The sequence below is a fragment of the Pelophylax lessonae genome (genome assembly GCF_965119305.1).
Source record: "Pelophylax lessonae genome assembly, chromosome: 4".
NCBI classification, from domain to species: Eukaryota; Metazoa; Chordata; class Amphibia; order Anura; family Ranidae; genus Pelophylax; species Pelophylax lessonae.
In genome coordinates this window covers 449,911,089-449,937,711 of record NC_138771.1, presented here as the reverse complement: position 1 = coordinate 449,937,711, position 26,623 = coordinate 449,911,089, and the positions used below count along the sequence as shown (strand labels likewise).

The following is a 26,623-nucleotide window of genomic DNA, read 5'->3' as shown; positions in this document are numbered from 1 at the left end:
CATAACCTCCCTCCTACTTTACTATTAATCCTAGGATTAAAGTCTTAGAGGTAGGCTGCAGCCAGCTATAATAGGAATCTAAAATATCCTAAACGCGGATTTTTTACTTTTTCATAGTACGTCTTTTGTGGCTGCAAATATGACCTAAAGGTTTTTAAAGTTCGCCTCCCATTAAAGTCAATGGGGCCCGGTGCGAACTCGCGGTTCGTGGACTTTTGAGAAAATTCACGGCTGGCGTTCGCGAAAACCGCCACGGCCGATGTTCATCCATCACTACACATAACACCCCCTCAAACATGGTCCCAGGGACAGAGGGGTAGTAGTACTCACCAGTCCAGAGAACGTGGGCACCGCTCTGATACGGGAGACCTCCCACCCTGAGTGGGGGTGCCGTCAGACAAAAAAAATGTTAGCAACACACGGGCGTCCCGAAGTTGAGACATCCCAGCGAAGATAAGAACTTCGCAGGCTCTTCCCCATCTCCAGGGGCACTTTCATTGCAAGGCCTGGGCGTACCAATAACCTGTGACTAGTGTTGAGCGAACACGGACTGTATTATTCGTGTTCGTACCGAATAATTGGATTTTTTTTACCCGAACACGGACACGGACACTTTACTGTATATTCGGGTAAAAATCCGTGTTCGGTCGTTTAATTTCCGGGTTTTGCATGCTTTGGCGCGCTTTTCATGGTGGGCTTTCAACAGCCAATCAACAAGCGTTTAACTGGTGTGCCTAAGCCATCCCAGCCATGCCTGCAAATGTATCAGTAGCTGTGATTGGCCGTCTGAAGCATGTGACCAAGTCTTTATAAGTTCGAGGCAGCGCCGCAGCGGCGTCATTCTGTTGCTTAGATCAGGGAGAGAGCACACATCAACGTGCTGGCTGCTGATTTTAGGGACAGACAGGAAAAAAAAACATTTGTGTCCGGATAGAATTGAGGGACAGGTCGGAGTGTTTTAGGCAGGGCGAGTTGTAGGCATTTTAGGGAGAGGCTGCTGCTGATTTTTAGGGAAATTGTGTTCTACAAACTACAATCGATATTGCTGTGTGGGGTGGGGTCTGCACTTAGTCCTGATCTACGATCTCTTCTCAATCCTGTTAGGGATAGAGTCTGCTGAATTTTAGGGAAAGTGTGTTCTACAAACTACAATCGATATTGCTGTGTGGGGTGGGGTCTGCACTTAGTCCTGATCTACGATCTCTTATCAATCCTGTTAGGGATAGAGTCTGCTGAATTTTAGGGAAAGTGTGTTCTACAAACTACAATCGATATTGCTGTGTGGGGTCTGCACTTAGTCCTGATCTACGATCTCTTATCAATCCTGTTAGGGATAGAGTTTGTTGATTTTTAGGGAAAGTGTGTTCTACAAACTACAATCGATATTGCTGTGTGGTGTGGGATAGGAGATAGGCAGGTGTCAGTGATCCACATCCATTTTGCTGTGTGTGGGCTGCAGTGAACACAATCTTTTTGGGGTGCAGTGAACACAATCTTGGTGCAGTGAACACAATCTTTTTGGGGTGCAGTGAACAAAATCCTTTTGGGGTGCAGTGAACACAATCTTTGTGGGGTGCAGTGAACACAATCTTTTTGGGGTGCAGTGAACAAAATCCTTTGTGGGGTGCAGTGAACACAATCTTTGTGGGGTGCAGTGAACAAAATCCTTTTGGGGTGCAGTGAACACAATCTTTGTGGGGTGCAGTGAACAAAATCCTTTTGGGGTGCAGTGAACACAATCTTTGTGGGGTGCAGTGAACACAATCTTTTTGGGGTGCAGTGAACACAATCTTTGTGGAGTGCAGTGAACAAAATCCTTTTGGGGTGCAGTGAACACAATCTTTGTGGGGTGCAGTGAACAAAATCCTTTTGGGGTGCAGTGAACACAATATTTGTGGGGTGCAGTGAACACAATCTTTGTGGGGTGCAGTGAACAAAATCCTTTTGGGGTGCAGTGAACACAATCTTTGTGGGGTGCAGTGAACACAATCTTTGTGGGGTGCAGTGAACAAAATCCTTTTGGGGTGCAGTGAACACAATCTTTGTGGGGTGCAGTGAACAAAATCCTTTTGGGGTGCAGTGAACACAATATTTGTGGGGTGCAGTGAACACAATCTTTGTGGGGTGCAGTGAACAAAATCCTTTTGGGGTGCAGTGAACACAATCTTTGTGGGGTGCAGTGAACACAATCTTTTTGGGGTGCAGTGAACAAAATCCTTTGTGGGGTGCAGTGAACACAATCTTTGTGGGGTGCAGTGAACAAAATCCTTTTGGGGTGCAGTTAACACAATCTTTGTGGGGTGCAGTGAACACAATCTTTGTGGGGTGCAGTGAACAAAATCCTTTTGGGGTGCAGTGAACACAATCTTTGTGGGGTGAAGTGAACAAAATCCTTTTGGGGTGCAGTGAACACAATCTTTGTGGGGTGCAGTGAACACAATCTTTGTGGGGTGCAGTGAACAAAATCCTTTTGGGGTGCAGTGAACACAATCTTTGTGGGGTGCAGTGAACAAAATCCTTTTGGGGTGCAGTGAACACAATCTTTGTGGGGTGCAGTGAACACAATCTTTTTGGGGTGCAGTGAACAAAATCCTTTTGGGGTGCAGTGAACACAATCTTTGTGGGGTGCAGTGAACAAAATCCTTTTGGGGTGCAGTGAACACAATCTTTGTGGGGTGCAGTGAACACAATCTTTTTTGGGTGCAGTGAACACAATCTTTGTGGGGTACAGTGAACACAATCTTTGTGGGGTGCAGTGAACACAATCTTTTTGGGGTGCATTGAACCAAATCCTTTTGGGGTGCAGTGAACACAATATTTGTGGTGTGCAGTGAACAAAATCCTTTTGGGGTGCAGTGAACACAATCTTTGTGGGGTGAGGTGAACACAATCTTTTTGGGGTGCAGTGAACAAAATCCTTTTGGGGTGCAGTGAACACAATCTTTGTGGGGTGCAGTGAACAAAATCCTTTTGGGGTGCAGTGAACACAATCTTTGTGGGGTGCAGTGAACACAATCTTTGTGGGGTGCAGTGAACACAATCTTTTTTGGGTGCAGTGAACACAATCTTTGTGGGGTACAGTGAACACAATCTTTGTGGGGTGCAGTGAACACAATCTTTTTGGGGGTGCATTGAACCAAATCCTTTTGGGGTGCAGTGAACACAATCTTTGTGGTGTGCAGTGAACAAAATCCTTTTGGGGTGCAGTGAACACAATCTTTGTGGGGTGCAGTGAACACAATCTTTGTGGGGTGCAGTGAACACAATCTTTTTTGGGTGCAGTGAACACAATCTTTGTGGGGTACAGTGAACACAATCTTTGTGGGGTGCAGTGAACAAAATCCTTTTGGGGTGCAGTGAACACAATCTTTGTGGGGTACAGTGAACACATACTCATACTCTCATACTTCTGAAGATTTGAGGGTGCTGCCTGTTCCATACTCCTCCTACTCCTCATCCATCCTTTTAGGGGTACAAACAATAGTAATTGGGGCCTAGTGTGGTTGTGTACGTGTGAGATACATACACTTTTTTTGATCATATTTCCTATTCCGCTATTCAATAAAAACCTTTGGGGATCAATTAAATTGCGGGATAGTCTGTGTCGGTACGTGTGAGATCCACCTTTCCAAGTTTTTGGGGTTCATCTCATACTTCTGAAGATTTGAGGGTGCTGCCTGTTCCATACTCCTCCTACTCCTCATCCATCCTTTTAGGGGTACAAACAATAGTAATTGGGGCCTAGTGTGGTTGTGTACGTGTGAGATACATACACTTTTTTTGATCATATTTCCTATTCCGCTATTCAATAAAAACCTTTGGGGATCAATTAAATTGCGGGATAGTCTGTGTCGGTACGTGTGAGATCCACCTTTCCAAGTTTTTGAGGTTCATCTCATACTTCTGAAGATTTGAGGGTGCTGCCTGTTCCATACTCCTCCTACTCCTCATCCATCCTTTTAGGGGTACAAACAATAGTAATTGGGGCCTAGTGTGGTTGTGTACGTGTGAGATACATACACTTTTTTTGATCATATTTCCTATTCCGCTATTCAATAAAAACCTTTGGGGATCAATTGAATTGCAGGATAGTCTGTGTCGGTACGTGTGAGATCCACCTTTCCAAGTTTTTGGGGTTCATCTCATACTTCTGAAGATTTGAGGGTGCTGCCTGTTCCATACTCCTCCTACTCCTCATCCATCCTTTTAGGGGTACAAACAATAGTAATTGGGGCCTAGTGTGGTTGTGTACGTGTGAGATACATACACTTTTTTTGATCATATTTCCTATTCCGCTATTCAATAAAAACCTTTGGGGATCAATTAAATTGCGGGATAGTCTGTGTCGGTACGTGTGAGATCCACCTTTCCAAGTTTTTGAGGTTCATCTCATACTTCTGAAGATTTGAGGGTGCTGCCTGTTCCATACTCCTCCTACTCCTCATCCATCCTTTTAGGGGTACAAACAATAGTAATTGGGGCCTAGTGTGGTTGTGTACGTGTGAGATACATACACTTTTTTTGATCATATTTCCTATTCCGCTATTCAATAAAAACCTTTGGGGATCAATTAAATTGCGGGATAGTCTGTGTCGGTACGTGTGAGATCAACCTTTCCAAGTTTTTGGGGTTCATCTCATACTCCTGAAGATTTGAGGGTGCTGCCTGTTCCATACTCCTCCTACTCCTCATCCATCCTTTTAGGGGTACAAACAATAGTAATTGGGGCCTAGTGTGGTTGTGTACGTGTGAGATACATACACTTTTTTTGATCATATTTCCTATTCCGCTATTCAATAGACACCCTTTTGGAGTGTAAAAAATTAAATTACGGCATAGTCTGTATCGGTACGTGTGAGATACACCTTTTAAATTAGTTTGGCGCATCTCCTTCCCCCGCCAAGGATTGCATGGCGCTTCAGTTTGCCTCCTGTTCCCAGCTCCTCCTACCTACTTTAATCGGGCCTAGTCTGTGTTTGTACGTGTGAGATACACAGTTTTTTATCCTATTCCGCTATTCAATATACACCCTTTTGGTGTAAAAAACATTAAATTGCGGCATAGTTTGCATATTTGACTGTGAGATACACCCGTGCGATACTGTTGTTCTTTTGTTCCGCTATTCAATAAACACCTTTCTAGGGCAAGATCTTAAATTACAGAAATATGAGGAGACCGTCAAATAAGGGCCGTGGCCTGGGTCTTGGTGCTGCTGGTAGAGCTCCTGTTGCAAGGAGAGGACGTGGTCGATCTGTGCCAGCTACACGCACAAGTGAAACACTAGTGTTGAGCGAACACGGACTGTATTATTCGTGTTCGTACCGAATAATTGGATTTTTTTTACCCGAACACGGACACGGACACTTTACTGTATGTTCGGGTAAAAATCCGTGTTCGGTCGTTTTATTTCCGGGTTTTGCATGCTTTGGCGCTCTTTTCATGGCGGGCTTTCAACAGCCAATCAACAATCGTTTAACTGGTGTGCCTTAAGCCATCCCAGCCATGCCTGCAAATGTCTTAGTAGCTGTGATTGGCCGTCTGAAGCATGTGACCAAGTCTTTATAAGTTCGAGGCAGCCGCCGCAGCAGCGTCATTCTGCTGCTTAGCTAAGGGACAGAGCACACATCAATGTGCTGGCTGCTGATTAGGGAAAGATAGGCAGGAAAAAACCATTTGTGTCCGGATAGAATTGAGGGACAGGTCGGAGTGTTTAGGCAGGGCGAGTTGTAGGCATTTTAGGGATAGAGTCTGCTGAATTATAGGGTCAGTGTCTTCTACAAACTACAATCGATATTGCTGTGTGGGGGGTGGGGTGAATCTGCACTCAATCCTGATCTACGATCTCTTCTCAATCCTGTTAGGGACAGAGTCTGCTGAATTTTAGGGAAACTGTGTTCTACAAACTACAATCGATATTGCTGTGTGGTGTGGGATTGGAGATAGGCAGGTGTCAGTGATCCACATCCATTTTTCTGTGTGTGAGCTGCAGTGAACACAATCTTTTTGGGCTGCAGTGAACACAATCTTTTTGGGCTGCAGTGAACACAATCTTTTTGGGCTGCAGTGAACACAATCTTTTTGGGCTGCAGTGAACACAATCTTTTTGGGGTGCAGTGAACAAAATCTTTTTGGGGTGCAGTGAACACAATCCTTTTTGGTGTGCAGTGAACACAATCTTTGTGGGGTGCAGTGAACAAAATCCTTTGTGGGGTGCAGTGAACACAATCTTTTTGGGGTGCAGTGAACAAAATCCTTTTTGGGGTGCAGTGAACAACATCCTTTTTGGGGTGCAGTGAACACAATCTTTTTGGGGTGCAGTGAACAAAATCCTTTGTGGGGTGCAGTGAACACAATCTTTTTGGGGTGCAGTGAACACAATCTTTTTGGGGTGGAGTGAACAACATCCTTTTTGGGGTGCAGTGAACAAAATCCTTTTTGGGGTGCAGTGAACAAAATCATTTTTGGGGTGCAGTGAACACAATCTTTTTGGGGTGCAGTGAACACAATCTTTGTGGGGTGCAGTGAACACAATCTTTTTGGGGTGGAGTGAACAACATCCTTTTTGGGGTGCAGTGAACAACATCCTTTTTGGGGTGCAGTGAACACAATCTTTTTGGGGTGCAGTGAACACAATCTTTGTGGGGTACAGTGAACAGAATCTTTGTGGGGTGCAGTGAACACAATCTTTGGGGGGTACAGTGAACACAATCTTTTTGGGGTGCAGTGAACACAATCTTTGTGGGGTGCAGTGAACACAATCTTTTTGGGGTGGAGTGAACAAAATCATTTTTGGGGTGCAGTGAACAACATCCTTTTTGGGGTGCAGTGATCAAAATCCTTTTTGGGGTGCAGTGAACACAATCTTTTTGGGGTGCAGTGAACAAAATCCTTTGTGGGGTGCAGTGAACAGAATCTTTGTGGGGTGCAGTGAACACAATCTTTGGGGGGGTACAGTGAACACAATCTTTTTGGGGTGCAGTGAACACAATCTTTGTGGGGTACAGTGAACAGAATCTTTGTGGGGTGCAGTGAACACAATCTTTGGGGGGTACAGTGAACACAATCTTTTTGGGGTGCAGTGAACACAATCTTTGGGGGGTACAGTGAACACAATCTTTTTGGGGTGCAGTGAACACAATCTTTGTGGGGTGCAGTGAACACAATCTTTGGGGGGGTACAGTGAACACAATCTTTTTGGGGTGCAGTGAACAACATCCTTTTAGGGTGCAGTGAACACAATCTTTGTGGGGTGCAGTGAACAACATCCTTTTAGGGTGCAGTGAACACAATCTTTGTGGGGTACAGTGAACAGAATCTTTGTGGGGTGCAGTGAACACAATCTTTGGGGGGTACAGTGAACACAATCTTTGTGAGGTGCAGTGAACACAATCTTTGTGGGGTGCAGTGAACACAATCATTGTGGGGTGCAGTGAACTCAATCTTTGTGGGGTACAGTGAACACAATCTCATACTTCTGAAGATTTGAGGGTGCTGCCTGTTCCATACTCCCCCTACTCCTCATCTAGCCTTTTAGGGGTACAAACAATAGTAATTGGGGCCTAGTGTGGTTGTGTACGTGTGATATACATACACTTTTTTTGGATCATATTTTCTATTCCGCTATTTAATCAAAAACCTTTGGGGATCAGTTAAATTGGGGGATAGTCTGTGTTGGTACGTGTGAGAGAGATCCACCTTTCCAAGTTGTTGGGGTTCATCTCATACTTCTGAAGGTTTGAGGGTGCTGCCTGTTCCATACTCCCCCTACTCCTAGCCTTTTAGGGGTACAAACAATAGTAATTGGGGCCTAGTGTGGTTGTGTACGTGTGATATACATACACTTTTTTTGGATCATATTTTCTATTCCGCTATTTAATCAAAAACCTTTGGGGATCAGTTAAATTGGGGGATAGTCTGTGTTGGTACGTGTGAGAGAGATCCACCTTTCCAAGTTGTTGGGGTTCATCTCATACTTCTGAAGGTTTGAGGGTGCTGCCTGTTCCATACCCCCCCTACTCCTCATCTAGCCTTTTAGGGGTACAAACAATAGTAATTGGGGCCTAGTGTGGTTGTGTACGTGTGATATACATACACTTTTTTTGGATCATATTTTCTATTCCGCTATTTAATCAAAAACCTTTGGGGATCAGTTAAATTGGGGGATAGTCTGTGTTGGTACGTGTGAGAGAGATCCACCTTTCCAAGTTGTTGGGGTTCATCTCATACTTCTGAAGGTTTGAGGGTGCTGCCTGTTCCATACTCCCCCTACTCCTCATCTAGCCTTTTAGGGGTACAAACAATAGTAATTGGGGCCCAGTGTGGTTGTGTACGTGTGATATACATACACTTTTTTTGGATCATATTTTCTATTCCGCTATTTAATCAAAAACCTTTGGGGATCAGTTAAATTGGGGGATAGTCTGTGTTGGTACGTGTGAGAGAGATCCACCTTTCCAAGTTGTTGGGGTTCATCTCATACTTCTGAAGATTTGAGGGTGCTGCCTGTTCCATACCCCCCCTACTCCTCATCTAGCCTTTTAGGGGTACAAACAATAGTAATTGGGGCCTAGTGTGGTTGTGTACGTGTGATATACATACACTTTTTTTGGATCATATTTTCTATTCCGCTATTTAATCAAAAACCTTTGGGGATCAGTTAAATTGGGGGATAGTCTGTGTTGGTACGTGTGAGAGAGATCCACCTTTCCAAGTTGTTGGGGTTCATCTCATACTTCTGAAGGTTTGAGGGTGCTGCCTGTTCCATACTCCCCCTACTCCTAGCCTTTTAGGGGTACAAACAATAGTAATTGGGGCCTAGTGTGGTTGTGTACGTGTGATATACATACACTTTTTTTGGATCATATTTTCTATTCCGCTATTTAATCAAAAACCTTTGGGGATCAGTTAAATTGGGGGATAGTCTGTGTTGGTACGTGTGAGAGAGATCCACCTTTCCAAGTTGTTGGGGTTCATCTCATACTTCTGAAGGTTTGAGGGTGCTGCCTGTTCCATACCCCCCCTACTCCTCATCTAGCCTTTTAGGGGTACAAACAATAGTAATTGGGGCCTAGTGTGGTTGTGTACATGTGATATACATACACTTTTTTTGGATCATATTTTCTATTCCGCTATTTAATCAAAAACCTTTGGGGATCAGTTAAATTGGGGGATAGTCTGTGTTGGTACGTGTGAGAGAGATCCACCTTTCCAAGTTGTTGGGGTTCATCTCATACTTCTGAAGGTTTGAGGGTGCTGCCTGTTCCATACTCCCCCTACTCCTCATCTAGCCTTTTAGGGGTACAAACAATAGTAATTGGGGCCCAGTGTGGTTGTGTACGTGTGATATACATACACTTTTTTTGGATCATATTTTCTATTCCGCTATTTAATCAAAAACCTTTGGGGATCAGTTAAATTGGGGGATAGTCTGTGTTGGTACGTGTGAGAGAGATCCACCTTTCCAAGTTTTTGGGGTTCATCTCATACTTCTGAAGATTTGAGGGTGCTGCCTGTTCCATACCCCCCCTACTCCTCATCTAGCCTTTTAGGGGTACAAACAATAGTAATTGGGGCCTAGTGTGGTTGTGTACGTGTGATATACATACACTTTTTTTGGATCATATTTTCTATTCCGCTATTTAATCAAAAACCATTGGGGATCAGTTAAATTGGGGGATAGTCTGTGTTGGTACGTGTGAGAGAGATCCACCTTTCCAAGTTGTTGGGGTTCATCTCATACTTCTGAAGGTTTGAGGGTGCTGCCTGTTCCATACTCCCCCTACTCCTAGCCTTTTAGGGGTACAAACAATAGTAATTGGGGCCTAGTGTGGTTGTGTACGTGTGATATACATACACTTTTTTTGGATCATATTTTCTATTCCGCTATTTAATCAAAAACCTTTGGGGATCAGTTAAATTGGGGGATAGTCTGTGTTGGTACGTGTGAGAGAGATCCACCTTTCCAAGTTGTTGGGGTTCATCTCATACTTCTGAAGGTTTGAGGGTGCTGCCTGTTCCATACCCCCCCTACTCCTCATCTAGCCTTTTAGGGGTACAAACAATAGTAATTGGGGCCTAGTGTGGTTGTGTACGTGTGATATACATACACTTTTTTTGGATCATATTTTCTATTCCGCTATTTAATCAAAAACCTTTGGGGATCAGTTAAATTGGGGGATAGTCTGTGTTGGTACGTGTGAGAGAGATCCACCTTTCCAAGTTGTTGGGGTTCATCTCATACTTCTGAAGGTTTGAGGGTGCTGCCTGTTCCATACCCCCCCTACTCCTCATCTAGCCTTTTAGGGGTACAAACAATAGTAATTGGGGCCTAGTGTGGTTGTGTACGTGTGATATACATACACTTTTTTTGGATCATATTTTCTATTCCGCTATTTAATCAAAAACCTTTGGGGATCAGTTAAATTGGGGGATAGTCTGTGTTGGTACGTGTGAGAGAGATCCACCTTTCCAAGTTGTTGGGGTTCATCTCATACTTCTGAAGGTTTGAGGGTGCTGCCTGTTCCATACTCCCCCTACTCCTAGCCTTTTAGGGGTACAAACAATAGTAATTGGGGCCTAGTGTGGTTGTGTACGTGTGATATACATACACTTTTTTTGGATCATATTTTCTATTCCGCTATTTAATCAAAAACCTTTGGGGATCAGTTAAATTGGGGGATAGTCTGTGTTGGTACGTGTGAGAGAGATCCACCTTTCCAAGTTGTTGGGGTTCATCTCATACTTCTGAAGGTTTGAGGGTGCTGCCTGTTCCATACCCCCCCTACTCCTCATCTAGCCTTTTAGGGGTACAAACAATAGTAATTGGGGCCTAGTGTGGTTGTGTACGTGTGATATACATACACTTTTTTTGGATCATATTTTCTATTCCGCTATTTAATCAAAAACCTTTGGGGATCAGTTAAATTGGGGGATAGTCTGTGTTGGTACGTGTGAGAGAGATCCACCTTTCCAAGTTGTTGGGGTTCATCTCATACTTCTGAAGGTTTGAGGGTGCTGCCTGTTCCATACTCCCCCTACTCCTCATCTAGCCTTTTAGGGGTACAAACAATAGTAATTGGGGCCCAGTGTGGTTGTGTACGTGTGATATACATACACTTTTTTGGATCATATTTTCTATTCCGCTATTTAATCAAAAACCTTTGGGGATCAGTTAAATTGGGGGATAGTCTGTGTTGGTACGTGTGAGAGAGATCCACCTTTCCAAGTTGTTGGGGTTCATCTCATACTTCTGAAGGTTTGAGGGTGCTGCCTGTTCCATACCCCCCCTACTCCTCATCTAGCCTTTTAGGGGTACAAACAATAGTAATTGGGGCCTAGTGTGGTTGTGTACGTGTGATATACATACACTTTTTTTGGATCATATTTTCTATTCCGCTATTTAATCAAAAACCTTTGGGGATCAGTTAAATTGGGGGATAGTCTGTGTTGGTACGTGTGAGAGAGATCCACCTTTCCAAGTTTTTGGGGTTCATCTCATACTTCTGAAGATTTGAGGGTGCTGCCTGTTCCATACTCCTCCTCCTACTGCTCAACCATCCTTTTAGGAGTACAAACAATAGTAGTTGGGGCCTAGTGTGGTGGTGTACGTGCGAGATACATACACTTTCTTTTTGATCATATTTTCTATTCCGCTATTCAATTAAAACCTTTGGGGATCAATTCAATTGCGAGATAGTCTGTGTCGGTACGTGTGAGATCCACCTTTCCAAGTTGTTGGGGTTCATCTCATACTTCTGAAGATTTGAGGGTGCTGCCTGTTCCATACTCCTGCTCCTACTGCTCAACCATCCTTTTAGGGGTACAAACAATAGTAATTGGGGCCTAGTGTGGTTGTGTACGTGCGAGATACATACACTTTTTTTGATCATATTTCCTATTCCGCTATTCAATAAAAACCTTTGAGGATCAATTGAATTGCGGGATAGTCTGTGTCGGTACGTGTGAGATCCACCTTTCCAAGTTTTTGGGGTTCATCTCATACTTCTGAAGATTTGAGGGTGCTGTCTGTTCCATACTCCTCCTACTCCTCATCCATCCTTTTAGGGGTAGAAACAATAGTAATTGGGGCCTAGTGTGGTTTTGTACGTGCGAGATACATACACTTTTTTGGATCATATTTCCTATTCCGCTATTCAATAAAAACCTTTCTAGGGCAAGATCTTAAATTACAGAAATATGAGGAGACCGTCAAATAAGGGCCGTGGCCTGGGTCGTGGTGCTGCTGGTAGAGCTCCTGTTGCAAGGAGAGGACGTGGTCGATCTGTGCCAGCTACACGCACAAGTGAAACACCTTCCTCAAGTGTGAGTAGGCGACAGAACCTGCATCAGTATTTGGTAGGGCATCAAACGCCCCTAGAAGTGATGAGGCCAGAACAAGTTGAGGCGATAGTAGATTGGTTTGCTGCTGACAGTGCCTCCAGTTCCTTCACATTGTCTCCCACCCAGTCTACTGCAGAAAGGTCAGAGTTGGCACCTGCAGCCAATGTCCAACCGTCTTTCACCTCACCCCCTTGCAAATCAGGCCAGCAGTCTGAGCCCCAAGCCATACAGCAGTCTCTTATTCTTTTTGAGGACTCTGTCAGCAGGGTTTCCCAGGGCCATCCACCTAGCCCTGCCCCAGAAGTGGAAGAGATTGAGTGCAGCGATGCCCAACCACTTATTTCTCAAGATGAGTACATGCAAGGATCATCGCAGCACGTCTCCGATGATGACGAAACGCAGGTGCCAACTGCTGCGGCGTTCAGCATTGTGGAGACCGACAAGGAGGGCAGGGGTGAAGACTGGGTGGAAGATGATGTGGAGGACGATGAGGTCCTCGACCCCACATGGAATGAACGTCATGCAGGTGACCTGAGTAGTTTGGAGGAAGAGGCGGTGGTCGCACAGAGCCACCAGCACAGCAGAAGAGGGAGCAGGGTGCAGAAGCGGAGCGGCCGTGCCCTAGACACTACGCCCGCTACTGCCCAACGCAGCAAGGGAACGAGCGCACCAAAGTCAGCTCAAAGGAGTTCTCTAGCGTGGAAGTTCTTTAGAAAATGTGCTGATGACAGGACACGAGTGGTTTGCACCCTGTGCAATCAGAGCTTGAAGCGAGGCATAAACCTTCTCAACCTGAGCACAACCTGCATGATCAGGCATCTAAGTGCAAAGCACGAGCTGCAGTGGAGTACACACCTTCAAAACCAAGAAACGTCTCTGGCTCATCCTGCTTCCTCTTCTGCTGCAGTCTCGGCCGCTCCAGCCACATCTGTAGTGATACCGGCACCTGCCACCCCGCAAACAGACGATCTGTCAGCAACACCACCACCTGGGTCACCAACAACCATCTCCACAATGTCCCGTGGAAGCGTTCAGCTTTCCATCTCCCAAACACTTGAGAGGAAGAGGAAGTACCCCCCTACCCATCCGCGATCCCTGGCCCTGAATGCCAGCATTTCAAAATTATTGGCCTTTGAAATGCTGTCATTCCGTCTGGTGGAGACGCACAGTTTTAAAAACCTTATGTCGGTGGCTGTCCCACAGTACGTCGTGCCCAGCCGCCACTACTTTTCCAGGCAAGCCATCCCTTCCCTGCACAACCAAGTGGGGGAAAATATCAGGTGTGCACTGCGCAACGCCATCTGTGCCAAGGTCCACCTAACTACGGATACGTGGACCAGTAAGCACGGTCAGGGGCGTTATATCTCCCTAACGGCACACTGGGTAAATGCAGTGGCGGATGGGCCTGAGGCGGATAGCAATTTGGCGCATGTCCTTCCACCACCGAGGATTGCAGGGCGCTTCAGTTTGCCTCCTGTTCCTAACTCCTCCTACTCCGCTTCCTCATCCTCTACCGCCTCCTCATCCGGACAGCGTAACACCTTCACCACCAACTTCAGCACGGCCAGGGGTAAACGACAGCAGGCAGTTTTACAACTTGCCTGTTTGGGGGACAAACCACACACCGCGCAGGAGTTGTGGAGGAGCATGGAACAGCAGACAAATGAGTGGTTGCTGCCAGCGAGCCTCAAGCCCGGCCTGGTGGTGTGCGATAACGGGCGAAATCTCATAGCAGCTCTGGGCCTAGCCGGTTTGACGCACATCCCTTGCCTGGCGCATGTGCTGAATTTGGTGGTGCAGAGGTTCCTTAAAAACTACCCCGATATGTCAGAGCTGCTGCAGAAAGTGCGGGCCGTTTGTGCGCACTTTCGGCGTTCTCACCCTGCTGCTGCTCGCCTGGCAGCGCTGCAGCGTAACTTCGGCCTTCCCGCTCACCGCCTCATATGTGACGTGCCCACAAGGTGGAACTCCACCTTGCACATGCTGGAAAGACTGTGCGAGCAGCAGCAGGCCATAGTGGAGTTTCAGCTGCAGCACGCACGCGTGAGTCGCTCTGCGGAACAGCACCACTTCACCACCAATAACTGGGCCTCCATGTGAGACCTGTGTGCCTTGTTGCGCTGTTTTGAGTACTCCACCAACATGGCCAGTGGCAATGACGCCGTTCTCAGCTTAACTATCCCACTTCTATGCCTCCTTGAAAAAACAATTCGGGCGATGATGGAAGAGGATGTGGCACAGGATGAGGAGGAGGAGGAGGATGAAGAGGTAACATTTCCAAGGCTTTCAGGGCAGTCATTCGCAAGGGGCTCCGAGGGTGGGTTCCTGCACACGCAAACGCCAGGGACGCAATTGTCCAGCAGGGGCACAGTTCTGGAGGATGAGGAGGATGAGGAGGAGGAGGAGCTGGAGGAGGAGATGGAACCATGTTCACAGCAGGGTGGCACCCAGGCCAGCTCATGGCCATCACTGGTGCGTGGCTGGGGGGATACAGAGGACACGGACGATACACCTCCCACAGAGGACAGCCTTTCGTTGCCTCTGGGCAGCCTGGCACACATGAGCGATTACATGCTGCAGTGTCTCCACAACGACCGCCGAGTTGCCCACATTCTAACTTGTGCTGATTACTGGGTGGCCACGCTGCTGGATCCCCGTTACAAGGACAACGTACCGTCCTTAATTCACTCACTGGAGCGCGATCGCAAGATGCGCGAGTACAAGCGCACGCTGGTAGACGCCATGCTGCTGGCATTCCCATCTGACAGCGGGGCCACAGTGGAAGCACAAGGCAGAGGAGGAGGAGGTCGCCAACGCAACCAGGGCACCGCCAGCACCTCAGAAGGCAGGGTTAGCATGGCCGAAATGTGGAAAAGCTTTGTCAGCACGCCACAACAAACAGCAGCACCAGCAGCTCAGATGGAACGTCTTAGCAGGAGGCAGCATTTTACCAACATGGTGGAGCAGTATGTGTGCACACGCCTACATGTAGTGAATGACGGGTCTGCCCCCTTCAACTTCTGGGTCTCCAATTGGGCACATGGCCTGAGCTTGCCCTTTACGCCTTGGAGGTGCTGGCGTGCCCTGCAGCCAGTGTATTATCTGAACGGGTATTTAGCACGGCTGGGGGCGTTATAACAGACAAGCGCAGCCGCCTGTCCAGAGACAATGTGGACAAGCTCACGTTCATTAAAATGAACCAGGCATGGATCCCACGGGACTTTTCCGTACCTTATGCAGAATAGCAATGGATACTGACCTTACCCACCCATTGTTCCATTTTTGCTCTTTCTCACTCTTTTGGGGTGTACCCTCATTTAAAATTTGTGAAAAGAAGCAGTGTTGGCTACCTCGTCCTCCTCCTCAGGGCCAGATTAACATAGGGGCTATTGGAGCTGCAGCTCCAGGCCCCTACCTTTTATATAGGCCCGGGTTGGCCATATTCACTGTTACCGCTCTTCTGTCACTTGTAAACACAGAAGTCTGGCTTCTATGCTCGCTTCCCCAGGCAGCACCCTCAGAACCTCCCCACACAGCGTGAAGGCCGGACAAGGAGGGACAGTTGCCGATGCATGGATGTGTTTATGGGCTTCAGAGACAGCATCCCATGTTGAATTAGGCATGCATGGCTGCACCCTTCCTCCTCTGGGTGCATGCCAAGGCACGGCCCTTAAGGCCCTTCAAAATCCTCAGCACCAAGCCCATGATGCTCTTAATCCGGCCCTGGTCCTCCTCCACCGCCGCTTCCACCTACACCGCCCATAGGTGTGCGCAGCCTATTGCATTAGGGTGTGCACCCCAAAGTTGAAATACACATGCATGTGTTTGCCTACATGTACATGGCCCCGATACATTACTCTCCCTGCTGGCAAAGAGAAATAGAGCAGAGCAGGTCTGAGGGAGATCTTTCCCATCTCCTCACTGGCAAACAGAGTGATAATGCTATGTGCCCTAGGTGATTAGGGTGTGCCCAGGCACACCCGGCACACCCTGTGCGCACGCCTATGACACCGCCACATCCACCACCACCTCAACCTCCCTCCTACTTCATATGGGCCTCGTCCTTCAGAGATGAAGAACATTGTTATATTTTTCTGTTTTTTTGTTTGTTGTTTTAAGTTATTTCCCTATCCACATTTGTTTGCAGAGCAAGTTCGGCCGAACCCGTCGAACACGGACATCTAGGTGTCCGCTCAACCCTACCTGCGACGCTTGATGGCAGGCTGGGACTCCATAAGGTTCAATATTAACCAGTGCGAGGCCCAGCTCTGCAAACGCTTGTAGTCCTCCAAATTCTGACTAACTAGCGCAGGTGAGAGAAATAAAAAGTTATTTGTAAAAGAAAAAATACTTTTCAGAAAAAAATAGGAAGAAAACTGAGACACTAGGTCACAGCAAGGAAACCTAGCCTACTCTTGATGCTAGGCAGCAGAAAACTGGATTAGAGTGGTACTGGCTGAGGGATATTGGCTAGAGGGACGGCCCCCTGTAGGTGTGTCTATATGTAAAAGTTTGTTTTTACTAACAAAGTTACTGCCTAGCTTGCTCCTGCGGAGGGCGCCAATACCCAATTGTGAAGATTGTATAAGTGGGCGGCGACTGTCAGAGGACGTAAGAGAAATACTACTTACAATATAGGACTGTGTAGGCATCCAACAGTCAGCTCAGAGGCTCTTTAAATGTATCATGCAGAATGCTATGAATCTGATTGGTTTCTCTAAATCAGTGGACTCCAAACTGTGGCCCTTTGATTGCCTTTAAACGGCCCTTGGGGCACCATTTCTCCCACTAACACCAAAGATGGACCTCTAGTCCTCCCGCTGACATCAACAATGGGGCACTACTTTTTCCACTGACACCAATGATGGGGCATTATTCTTCCCACTGACACAGACAAAGGGGCATTATTCCTTCCACTGATGCAAACAATGGAGGATTCTTCCTCACATTGACATTAGCGATGGGGCATTATTAATTTCAAATAATACCAACGATGGAGCACTATGTTTTCCACTGGAACAAACAATGGGCCATTTTTCCTCCTCACACTCAGCAAAGGTTCTAGGCCATTTATTAGTCCTACTGCTCACCAAGCCTGGGGCATTTTTACTCTAACTGACCATTGAATCTGAGACTTTGTTCACTGCCACTGACCACTGACACCAGAGCATTTTCCACTGGCAACAGTCTGGCCCTCTTACGGTCTAAAGGACAGTAATCTTGTTCTTTGTTTAGAAAGTTTGAGGGCCCCTGTTCTAAATTATACCAGCTTTTCTGTCCATTTTCTTGTTACATTATACAATTTTCTGTTTTAATCTTTTTATTATACAATTGTAAATTAATTGTAAATTATACAATTGTAATATGTTCAGCTGGTATAAATAATATATATATATATATATATATATATATATATATATATATATATATAACAGTAAGAAAGAATATTAATAATCTGGTGTGTTGAATTAGCTTTACCATCTCATTTTTCTTCATTTGATTTGGATCTTTAATCTTTTCAAAAAGGTGCTGCAACACTGATGGATTGATGATTAAAATCCTGCTTAAATTTTGCAGTCGGTGCTGAAATATACTGTATCCAATATGGACCAATGGAAGTGGCAGTTCAGTAGTTCTTCTTAAAGACCTTAACTCTTCAATGCAGGAAGAAAGTGCAAACTCCATGACCTATAACACAAATAGAAATACTTTATAGAATAAAGCTATAAAAACAGGGCAAGATGTTTCCTTGTTCCATAGAATTACAGGGATTTTCATCATGTGGTAGTTTCTTTACTTATGGGATTTTTTCACTGTGTTAGCTTCAGCCAAAAACCTTACTTTTTCTGTTTTGTGTAGAATGAATATGGGTTAGAACCTTTTTCAGTTTTTTTTTTTTTTGAACCAAACAAACGTTTATTGAGTTAAACATGACATATAAACATACAAAAGAAAAAATACCGTCAGACATTTGCACAAGTACAGGAGTACATAATCAAAAAAAATGCAGGCCTCACACTGGGCAAAAAGTACAAGGCATAAGAGTCAAACAATAAGATAACAATACACTTGACGGGTTGTAATCAAAGACTATCCATCACAGTCCAACACACAGTAGAGACCATGGGCGCAGGTCCAGAAACCAGTCGCTGTGTCAAAGCGTATACGTGCAGTATCCCCTGTTTCTTAAGTCTGACATGTGTCAGGGGCCTCCAGCCACCTATCCCATATGTTGTTGTACCTTTTGGGGCAACCCCTATTAGCATACATGATCTTCTTGAAAGGGAGAGTAGCGCTCACCACTGCCTTCCAAGCCTCAAGGGTAGGGGACACAGGCTGCATCCATTTCAGGGCTATTACTTTCCTAGCAGCAAACAGGGTCTCCCGGAGAAATTGAACCATATGTTTGTCCGCGTCAGACTCGGGAAAAATCCCAAGTAGGCACAGCTTGGGGTCCAGGGTAGTCGGGCATCCCATACGGTCATGCAGGAACCGGACAACCTGCGTCCAAAATCCCTGCACGTCCGAGCAGGACCAAATCATGTGCCCGAAGGTGCCCGGGGAGTGAGAACACCTAGGGCATGCAGAGGAGCGGGAGGAGTCAAATCGAGCCAGTCGCACAGGGGTAAGATACGATCTGTGGACAATATAGATCTGAGTTAGCCGGTCCGACAATTTAGGAGAGACCAAGGTGCAAGCTTCCAAGGCCTCGTCCCACTCCTCGTCCCCCAGCTCCCCAGCATCGCCCACCCAGGACTCCCGCACCCCATATGCCAGGGCAGTCACCCGCTTGGTGCCTAACATTTCATAGAGCAATGATATGAGTTTGCGGTGTTCCTGGCCCCTGATCACCTCAAGTATGTCAACTGACGGTAAGTCCGGGATGGCATGGGCAAATTGTCCTCTCAAAGCGTGGGACAACTGCAAATAGTAAAAGTGCATGAATGCCGGGAGTTGGAACTCCTCCTGGAGTAGGCTAAAAGACTTAACAGACCCAGCAGAAACAACATGGGACAGCAAATATATACCCCTACGAATCCACACCCCAGGATCAGGGATATGGAGGAGCTCCGGCAGCTGACGATTAAACCACAAGGGAGTCATGGAATGCAACGTTGCATCCCCGGTTCTGGACATCGCCAGGTCCCAGACCCGCCTATGATGGAACAGGAGACCTCCCCGAGGAGCCACAGGGGTAGACCCAGCAACTCCTCTAAGGACATCACAGAACGGGTGAGGGAGCCGCGACTCCGCACCTCTGCAGACCAGCGCCATATACCTGTCCGAGTCCTGTTTATCCAGATGAAAGAAATGCGATAATTGGGCAGCCAGGTAATACCTTGCCAATTCAGGAACCGCCAGGCCCCCCAACTTGGTCGGTTTCTGGGTGTGCCTCCAGGACAGCTTGTGTCTGGAGGAGCCCCAAATAAATGATCTCAGCAGGCTCTCTAGAGTCATAAAGTATCTATATGGAATATAAACTGGAGAGTGCCACAGCAGGTATAGGATTTTGGGGAGCAGGATCATCTTTACCAGGCCCACCCTGCCCATGACGCCCAAGGGTAGCCTAGCCCAAACTTGTGTTTTGTCCTTGACCAAGGCAAAGAGGGGTTCAATATTTAACGGGATATAGTCAGGAAGGGATCTAGTCACCCGGACCCCAAGATGCTTGAATTCCGACACCCGCGACAGGGGGAGCGACGCTTGGTCAGCTGCTGGGGGGAAACTGTCTATAGGAAGGACAAGGGACTTGTCCCAATTGACCGTCAGGCCAGAAAATCTCCCGAACCGCTGTATGACCTCCAGGGCACGCCTCAAAGAGGGCCCGGAGTCCGCCAGGTACAGGATCATGTCGTCTGCGTACAGCCCAACACGCTCCTCAAGGTCCCCGCGGCGGAGACCCTTTATGCCTGGGTCCGCCCGGAGGGCCATCGCAAGTGGCTCGACCGCCAGGGCATACAGCAGTGGGGAGACGGGACACCCCTGACGCGTACCTCGAGAAAGAGGAAAGGACCTAGAAGTCCAGCCATTGGCCACCACCCGAGCCCGAGGTTGACTGTATAACACTGTAAGCCACTTAATGAACTTCGGACCGAACCCAAATTTACGGAGACATTGCCACAGGTACGACCACTCGACAGAATCAAAGGCCTTGGCGGCATCCAAAGTCACAACCACCCTGGTACCGACACAGTCATGGGGGGCCTGCATGTTCATGAACAAGCGCCTGGTGTTGAAGGCCGTATTCTTGGCCGGCATGAATCCCGTCTGATCGGGGTGTACCAAGGAGAGGATCACTACGTTGAGTCTAAGGGCAAGTACCTTGGCCAGGATTTTAACACCGCACTGTAACAGGGAGATGGGCCTGTAGGAATCCGGATACCGGGGATCCTTGCCAGGCTTGGGGAGCAAAATGATCAGTGCCTCACACATCGAGGCAGGTAAAGAGCCCAACTCAAATGCCGCCTCAAACACCGCGAGCAGACGGGAGGTCAAGGACTCCGAATACTGCAAATAAAACTCGATGGGGAGGCCATCAGATCCAGGCGCTTTAGCCCTAGCAAAACTAGAAATGGCAGAGACTATCTCGGTCCGAGAAATCGGGGCCTCAAGCACCGCAACCTGTTCAGGGGTCAGTGCAGGGAACTCCAGGGTATCCAGCAAACTGGTCAGATCCAACGGATCATAATCCACCTTAGAGGAATAAACCTCGCTAAAATACGAAGCAAAGAGCTCCGCCACAGCCGCTGGATCCGAGGAGTCCCCCAGCACCGAGGGGTGAAGTGTAATCACCACGGGCGGTCTATCGTTCATATGTGCCAAATAGGCAAGCAATTTGCCCGATCGCTCACCATGCTCAAAAATACGTTGACGGCCGAAAAATAATTTATGATTAGCCCGTTCCTGGAACATATGGTCCAGGGCCCTAGACCGTAATTTGAGTTGAGAAAGTGCGTCCGGCGTCGGAGAGCCGGCATATTCAGCCTCCAGTTCAGCCAATTGACGTTCAGCAGCAAGAAGGTCGGTCCGCGACGCCCTGCGATGTCGAGCAATACGCGACGTCAAAAGTAAACGTGCATGGCCCTTGAAGGCCTCCCACACCGACAACGCGGAAGCAGTGTCAGAGTTGGAGCTGAAAAAAAAGTCCCATTCTGTCGTCAAGGAGTCAATGTCCGGGATAGTCTTGAGCCAAAAGGGATTTAAGCGCCAATGTCTCTGGGGAGGGGTGGTAAGCGGGGACAGAGTAGCCATATACGGGGCGTGGTCCGAGAGCAGTCTCGGGCCAAAACGGGCGCCCAGAAGCTTGGGCAGAAGGGCCTGGGAGATCCATATACCATCAATCCTAGACATGGTGGAGTGGGTCGTGGAAAAGCACGAGTAGGCCCGTGTAGTGGGATGTAAACACCTCCACGAGTCAAAGAGGTGACAGCTGGTCAACAATCTATGAAAGCGTGTGGCTCTATCCGGGCAGGGTGGGGAGCCCGGGGCACCCACCCTATCCAGAAACGGATTGGAGACCGTATTAAAGTCCCCCATCCAGACTGCAGGAACCGAGGGGTATCTTGCCATAAACATCATGCCCTCCGTCAGGAGGGTAGCACTAAAGGGGGGAGGAAAGTACCAGGCTAAGAGAAGTATGTCATTCCCCCCCATAGCTCCAGCCACAAAGACATACCTACCCATGGGGTCCGTCACCACCTCCTTTACTGCGAAAGCCACAGACCGGGAGACCAGCAACGACACACCCCTCGAATGAGAGGAATGCGACGCATGAAAAGCCCAGCCGACCCACGGTCTGCGGATGGCCCCAAGCAAGTTTCCCTCAGCATGCGTTTCAACTAGTGCAATGACATCTGCCCTCTGTTCCTTGAGGTAGGACAGGATAACCGTGCGCTTGACCTTGTCTCGGATGCCCCGCACGTTCCACGTAAGAAAGGTCAGCCCTGCCATAACATCAAGGAGGAGAGAACATGCCGTGGCACAGGATGTGGACAGCAACCCAGGACAAGTGTAAACCGCACCCGCCGCCCATGGCCTGAAATCCAGGAGTTCAACCAAACAGTGCGAAAATACAGGGTAGTGCAAATACATGTCAGTACACAAATCACATAGCATAACTCAATAAACATAAACCCCCACCCCCCACCCAGCCCAACACACACCCCAACTTGTGTGAGCATCAATCCCAAAACCAAACAGTCCACGGGCAGCAGTGACCGGCCGCCCCGGGTAGTTCCACCAAAAGGCGAAGCCCCCCAGGACCAACCAGAGCACCACGAGCCCGTGGGGGCGAACAATCTCCGAAGAGGGGTCCCATTTCTGGAACACATCAGTGAGCACAAAGTATGACAACGAGGGTTCACAGCACCCATGATGGGCATAGAGACCTCCCGGCCGGAAGTCAAATATAGAAGAGAAAAAAAAAAAAAAAAAAAGTCTGTATCGGCAAAACAGATGAGAAAAGAAAAAAGGTCCATGGGGGGGGGGGAGGGAAAAGAGTCCGTACGACCAAGGGGAGGCAAAAAAAGAAAAAAAAGGGGGGGGGGGCAGGTAAAAGGGCAAGCAGGCATCCCCCGAAGGAGTTCAGTCCAAAAATACTAGTGTGTCAGGGGAACAGAGGGAGTGCCACCACGAACTTCCAAGGCATGTAGGGCAGGTGAAGGGGGCGAGAAGCAAAGGGAGAATCATCAGGGCAGTTCAGACTGGAGAACGTACAGTCTTCCAATGTACCCAGGGGCGGGGAAGAGGCAACAGACTCACCGCTCACGGCAGACGATCCAGCCAGGCTATCGCCGCGTCAGGGTCTTCAAAAAAATGTACCCTATCCTCTCCAACCACTCGTAGCCTGGCCGGATATAACATCGCATACTTGAGGTTGCGGGTCCTAAGGCGCCTCTTGACTTCTCCAAACTGGCTACGCTGCTTCTGGACTTCCGCCGAGAAGTCCGGGAACGCCATGATGTTATGGTTGTCCAGTGGGATATTCCCCCGCTCCCTGGATAGCCGGAGCACCGCATCCCTGTCCCGAATGTTCATGAATCTGGCAATAAAGACCCGGGGAGGTGCACCTGGGGGCGGCTTTTTTGCTGGCATTCGGTGCGCCCGTTCCACAACAAAGGCCTGTGAGAATGCCTCCCTGCCGTATGATTTAACCAGTAGATCTTCCAGGAACGTGGCAGGGGACGACCCCTCCGCAGCCTCCGGCAAGCCAATAAAACGAACGTTATTACGCCGGGCTCTGTTCTCCAGATCATCCTGTTTATGTAGCAAGAACTGTATATCCCTGGCGGCCTGTTCAGCAGCGTTCTGTATGGGGGGTAAATCATCCTCCACTCTGGAGAGCCGTCCCTCGGCTTCCGACATCCTGCCCCGCAACTTTTGAAAGTCCTGCCTGAGTAAAGATATGTCCACCTTTATCTCCTCTATTTTAGTGGTAAGGGACGCCTTGCAATCCGTGATGGCAGCCAGAATGACTGCCTGGTCCGCAGCCTGAGCCGTTGCAGCAGGAGCTGGCTGGGACGGTCCGCCATTTTGGGCCACGCCGCTCACCTCCTGGCGCCGAAACTTCTCCAGCTTAGCCGCCGCTTCGGATGGCCGTTTCGGCGGAGACATGGCCAGGGCTGGATGGCGGTGTCCACCGGCGGTCGGGGGTAAGGGTATCGCTCGAGTTTGGAGCCACAGGATAGCTTAAACGGAGATCCGCCGGGAGAGCCTCTCTAGAAAACGTCCGCTCACATAGGTCTTCAGGCCACGCCCCCCCCTTTTTCAGTTTTTTAAGTGCTTACTGTATCTCATTTGCAGAGATTTTCTCTAACTTAATATCCTGTACGGCACCTTTCATCTGGACAGAAGGTGAGGAATAGTGTAACCTTTCCTGCTTCTCTCAGAAATTAAAGTTTTTATTGCTGTCTGTGTCCCCATCTGGGATATTTTCCTTTCTATTCTGTTTGACACCTGTAAACAGAGAACCTTTTCCTATGCTTTAAAAATAAAATGTCAAGGCAAAATGGGAGTTGCAACTCCTTGCCTTTGTTTTTGTACACTGTAACAGAACTACTCTGTAAATGAACCTCTTTTTGTTAGGCTCCACATGGGACATTGACATTGTTTTGGGAACTGTAAAAGATGTTTCTGCTGTAATGCAACAGGTAGGACCCCAAGAGGGATTGGGAGAGGGGAGGCAGTAGGGTCAGCTGCCATGTTGCAGTGTTGTCATGCAATGTGGCAAGCTGCTTCCTCCTCATCACATGCCAGAAAAACTTTAAAAAGAACTCAACTGGCTGTAGGTGAGCTGCAGCCCTCAGAACAAATCAATATCTACCCCTCAGTATTTTCCAGAGCTCACCCCAGGCCAGCATGTATAAGTCACAGGATAGAGGGAAAGATGTATCTGCCCTGCTCCCCCAGTCCCTGATCTGCCTCCCAATGTTTATTATGCCATGCTGTAAAGAAACATGTTGTGGTAGGTTTCACTTAAACTGAAGTGAGCTTTGGAAAAAAAGACTTGGGTCAGCCAGGTACAGTAAATGTTGGTGTGTATGTATGTGTGTGTGTATATATGCATGTGAGTGTATATATGACTGTGGGCATATGTATTTATGTGGGTGGGAGTGTGTGTATGTACAGAATATAAGTGCATGTATGCATGCGGGTGTGAGTGTATGTATGTGAATGCATGTACAGTATGTATGTGGGTGTGAGTGTATGAATGTGAATATATGTGAGTGCATGTATGTGTAGGTTGCTAGGATGTTAGGTAAATTTAGTTATTTTTGGCTCCTCTGTAATCATTGGAGCAGTTGTTGATTTATTTTAGCTGTTCTGGATTTCACAGGCTGCATGTTTGATTGTTTTCACCAGCCTTCTGGAAAGTTGGGAAAGATAGGAGTGGAGCAAAGCAAATGGGCAGCATACATATTTATGGTGCTGCAGTCAATCCCTGGGGAGGAGTACAAAAATAGTCTGAGCTTTAGAACAGCAGTTTCTTCTTGTTGAAGGGATTCAACCTGTCCAGGTTGGGGGGCTACCCCCTACCTCAAGTCGTTTGTATAAGCTGTGGTTCAATGAGATCCTGACTGTGGCAGAGCCAGGGGGGCTTACATCTGGTAGTTTGTCTACACCCCAGACTTCGCTTAAGGATCCAGTCAATATTGCTTCACTAGAAGGCACCTGGAGGAAGCTTAACGGGCACAGCTGCTCCCAGCAAGTACTGTTTTACAGCAAGATCCTGTTAACTGTGCACTATTAGGATTACTAGGCTATGTAGTTCCTCTCCTGAGAGGTACATACCAACCAGCCCCCTCTAGTTTTCATGGAGAGACTGTGCACTAAGTTTGAGCTAAATAGATGTTCTCCTGAGAGGTTCATACTGTTAGCTCCCTTTAGTCTCTTGTGGGAGATTTGTACCTGAATTTCCAATTCTAGAAAAGTATGTCCTCCTGTTTCTGTTAGTTACCCGGGAGTTTCCCGTACTACCCTGCACCCCATCCAAGTTACCCAAAAATAAAACCACAAAAAGACATCCACTAGACTAAGATATTAAATATGTTAATGTGATGATACAACCCTTCAAACTTACATAGCATATATAAGAGCTGCACATATGCCCAGACTACAGCCACACAAACTGTCAGAGGGACATCCAAATAAAAAAGTCAGCAACATCGTGTTCCATGCTCTTAAAATCTTCTTTAATAAAGATCCAACAGAAGTTACACAATCCCATACACAGAGGATGCTGATGTGTTTCAGCCTTGATGGGCTTTAGTCGTAACGAGTAAAGCCCACTAGAGCTGAAACATGTCAACATCCTCTGTGTATAAGATTGTGTAACTCTTGTTGTATCTTTAATAAAGAAGATTTTAGGACCATGGATCACAATGTTGCTGACTTTTTCATTTGCATATCTCCTAGACTGCTCCTCATGTTGGTGTGCCTGAACTGTGCTTTGTGTGTGCTGGCTGCCTCTGCATCTGTGAGAGAGATAATATCAACCAGGGGTACTGCTACATACTGTATGTATGAATGTGTGTGCTGGGCTATGAATAAATGGTAGAATGAATCATATGCATAGTGTACTCTGTTCATTAAGCTGTACAATACTTTTACTTTTGACTCTTGCACTCTGTACATACCCGAGATCCCTGCACTCTGTACAATAACACATTCCTTACTCCTCATTTCTGTACATAACACACTTCTGACCATTGCACTCCACATTAAATACTCTGGACCCCTGCATTCTGTGTGTTACACAACCCCTGTACTTTGTGCATAGCATATT

At 47.4% G+C, this 26,623-nt stretch overlaps 1 protein-coding gene across 1 annotated transcript in view; it reads right to left on the bottom strand.

Moving 5' to 3' along the window:
* LOC309552694 (E3 ubiquitin-protein ligase RNF213-like) overlaps positions 1-26,623 on the bottom strand; it is a gene marked incomplete at its 5' end in the record, with an annotated part of 1,269,694 nt that overhangs the window by 214,347 nt on the left and 1,028,724 nt on the right. Inside the window, one exon of the mRNA XM_082253620.1 lies at positions 17,818-18,027. Coding sequence (XP_082109746.1) covers positions 17,818-18,027 — 210 coding nt within the window. The remainder of the gene's footprint in view (positions 1-17,817; positions 18,028-26,623) is intronic.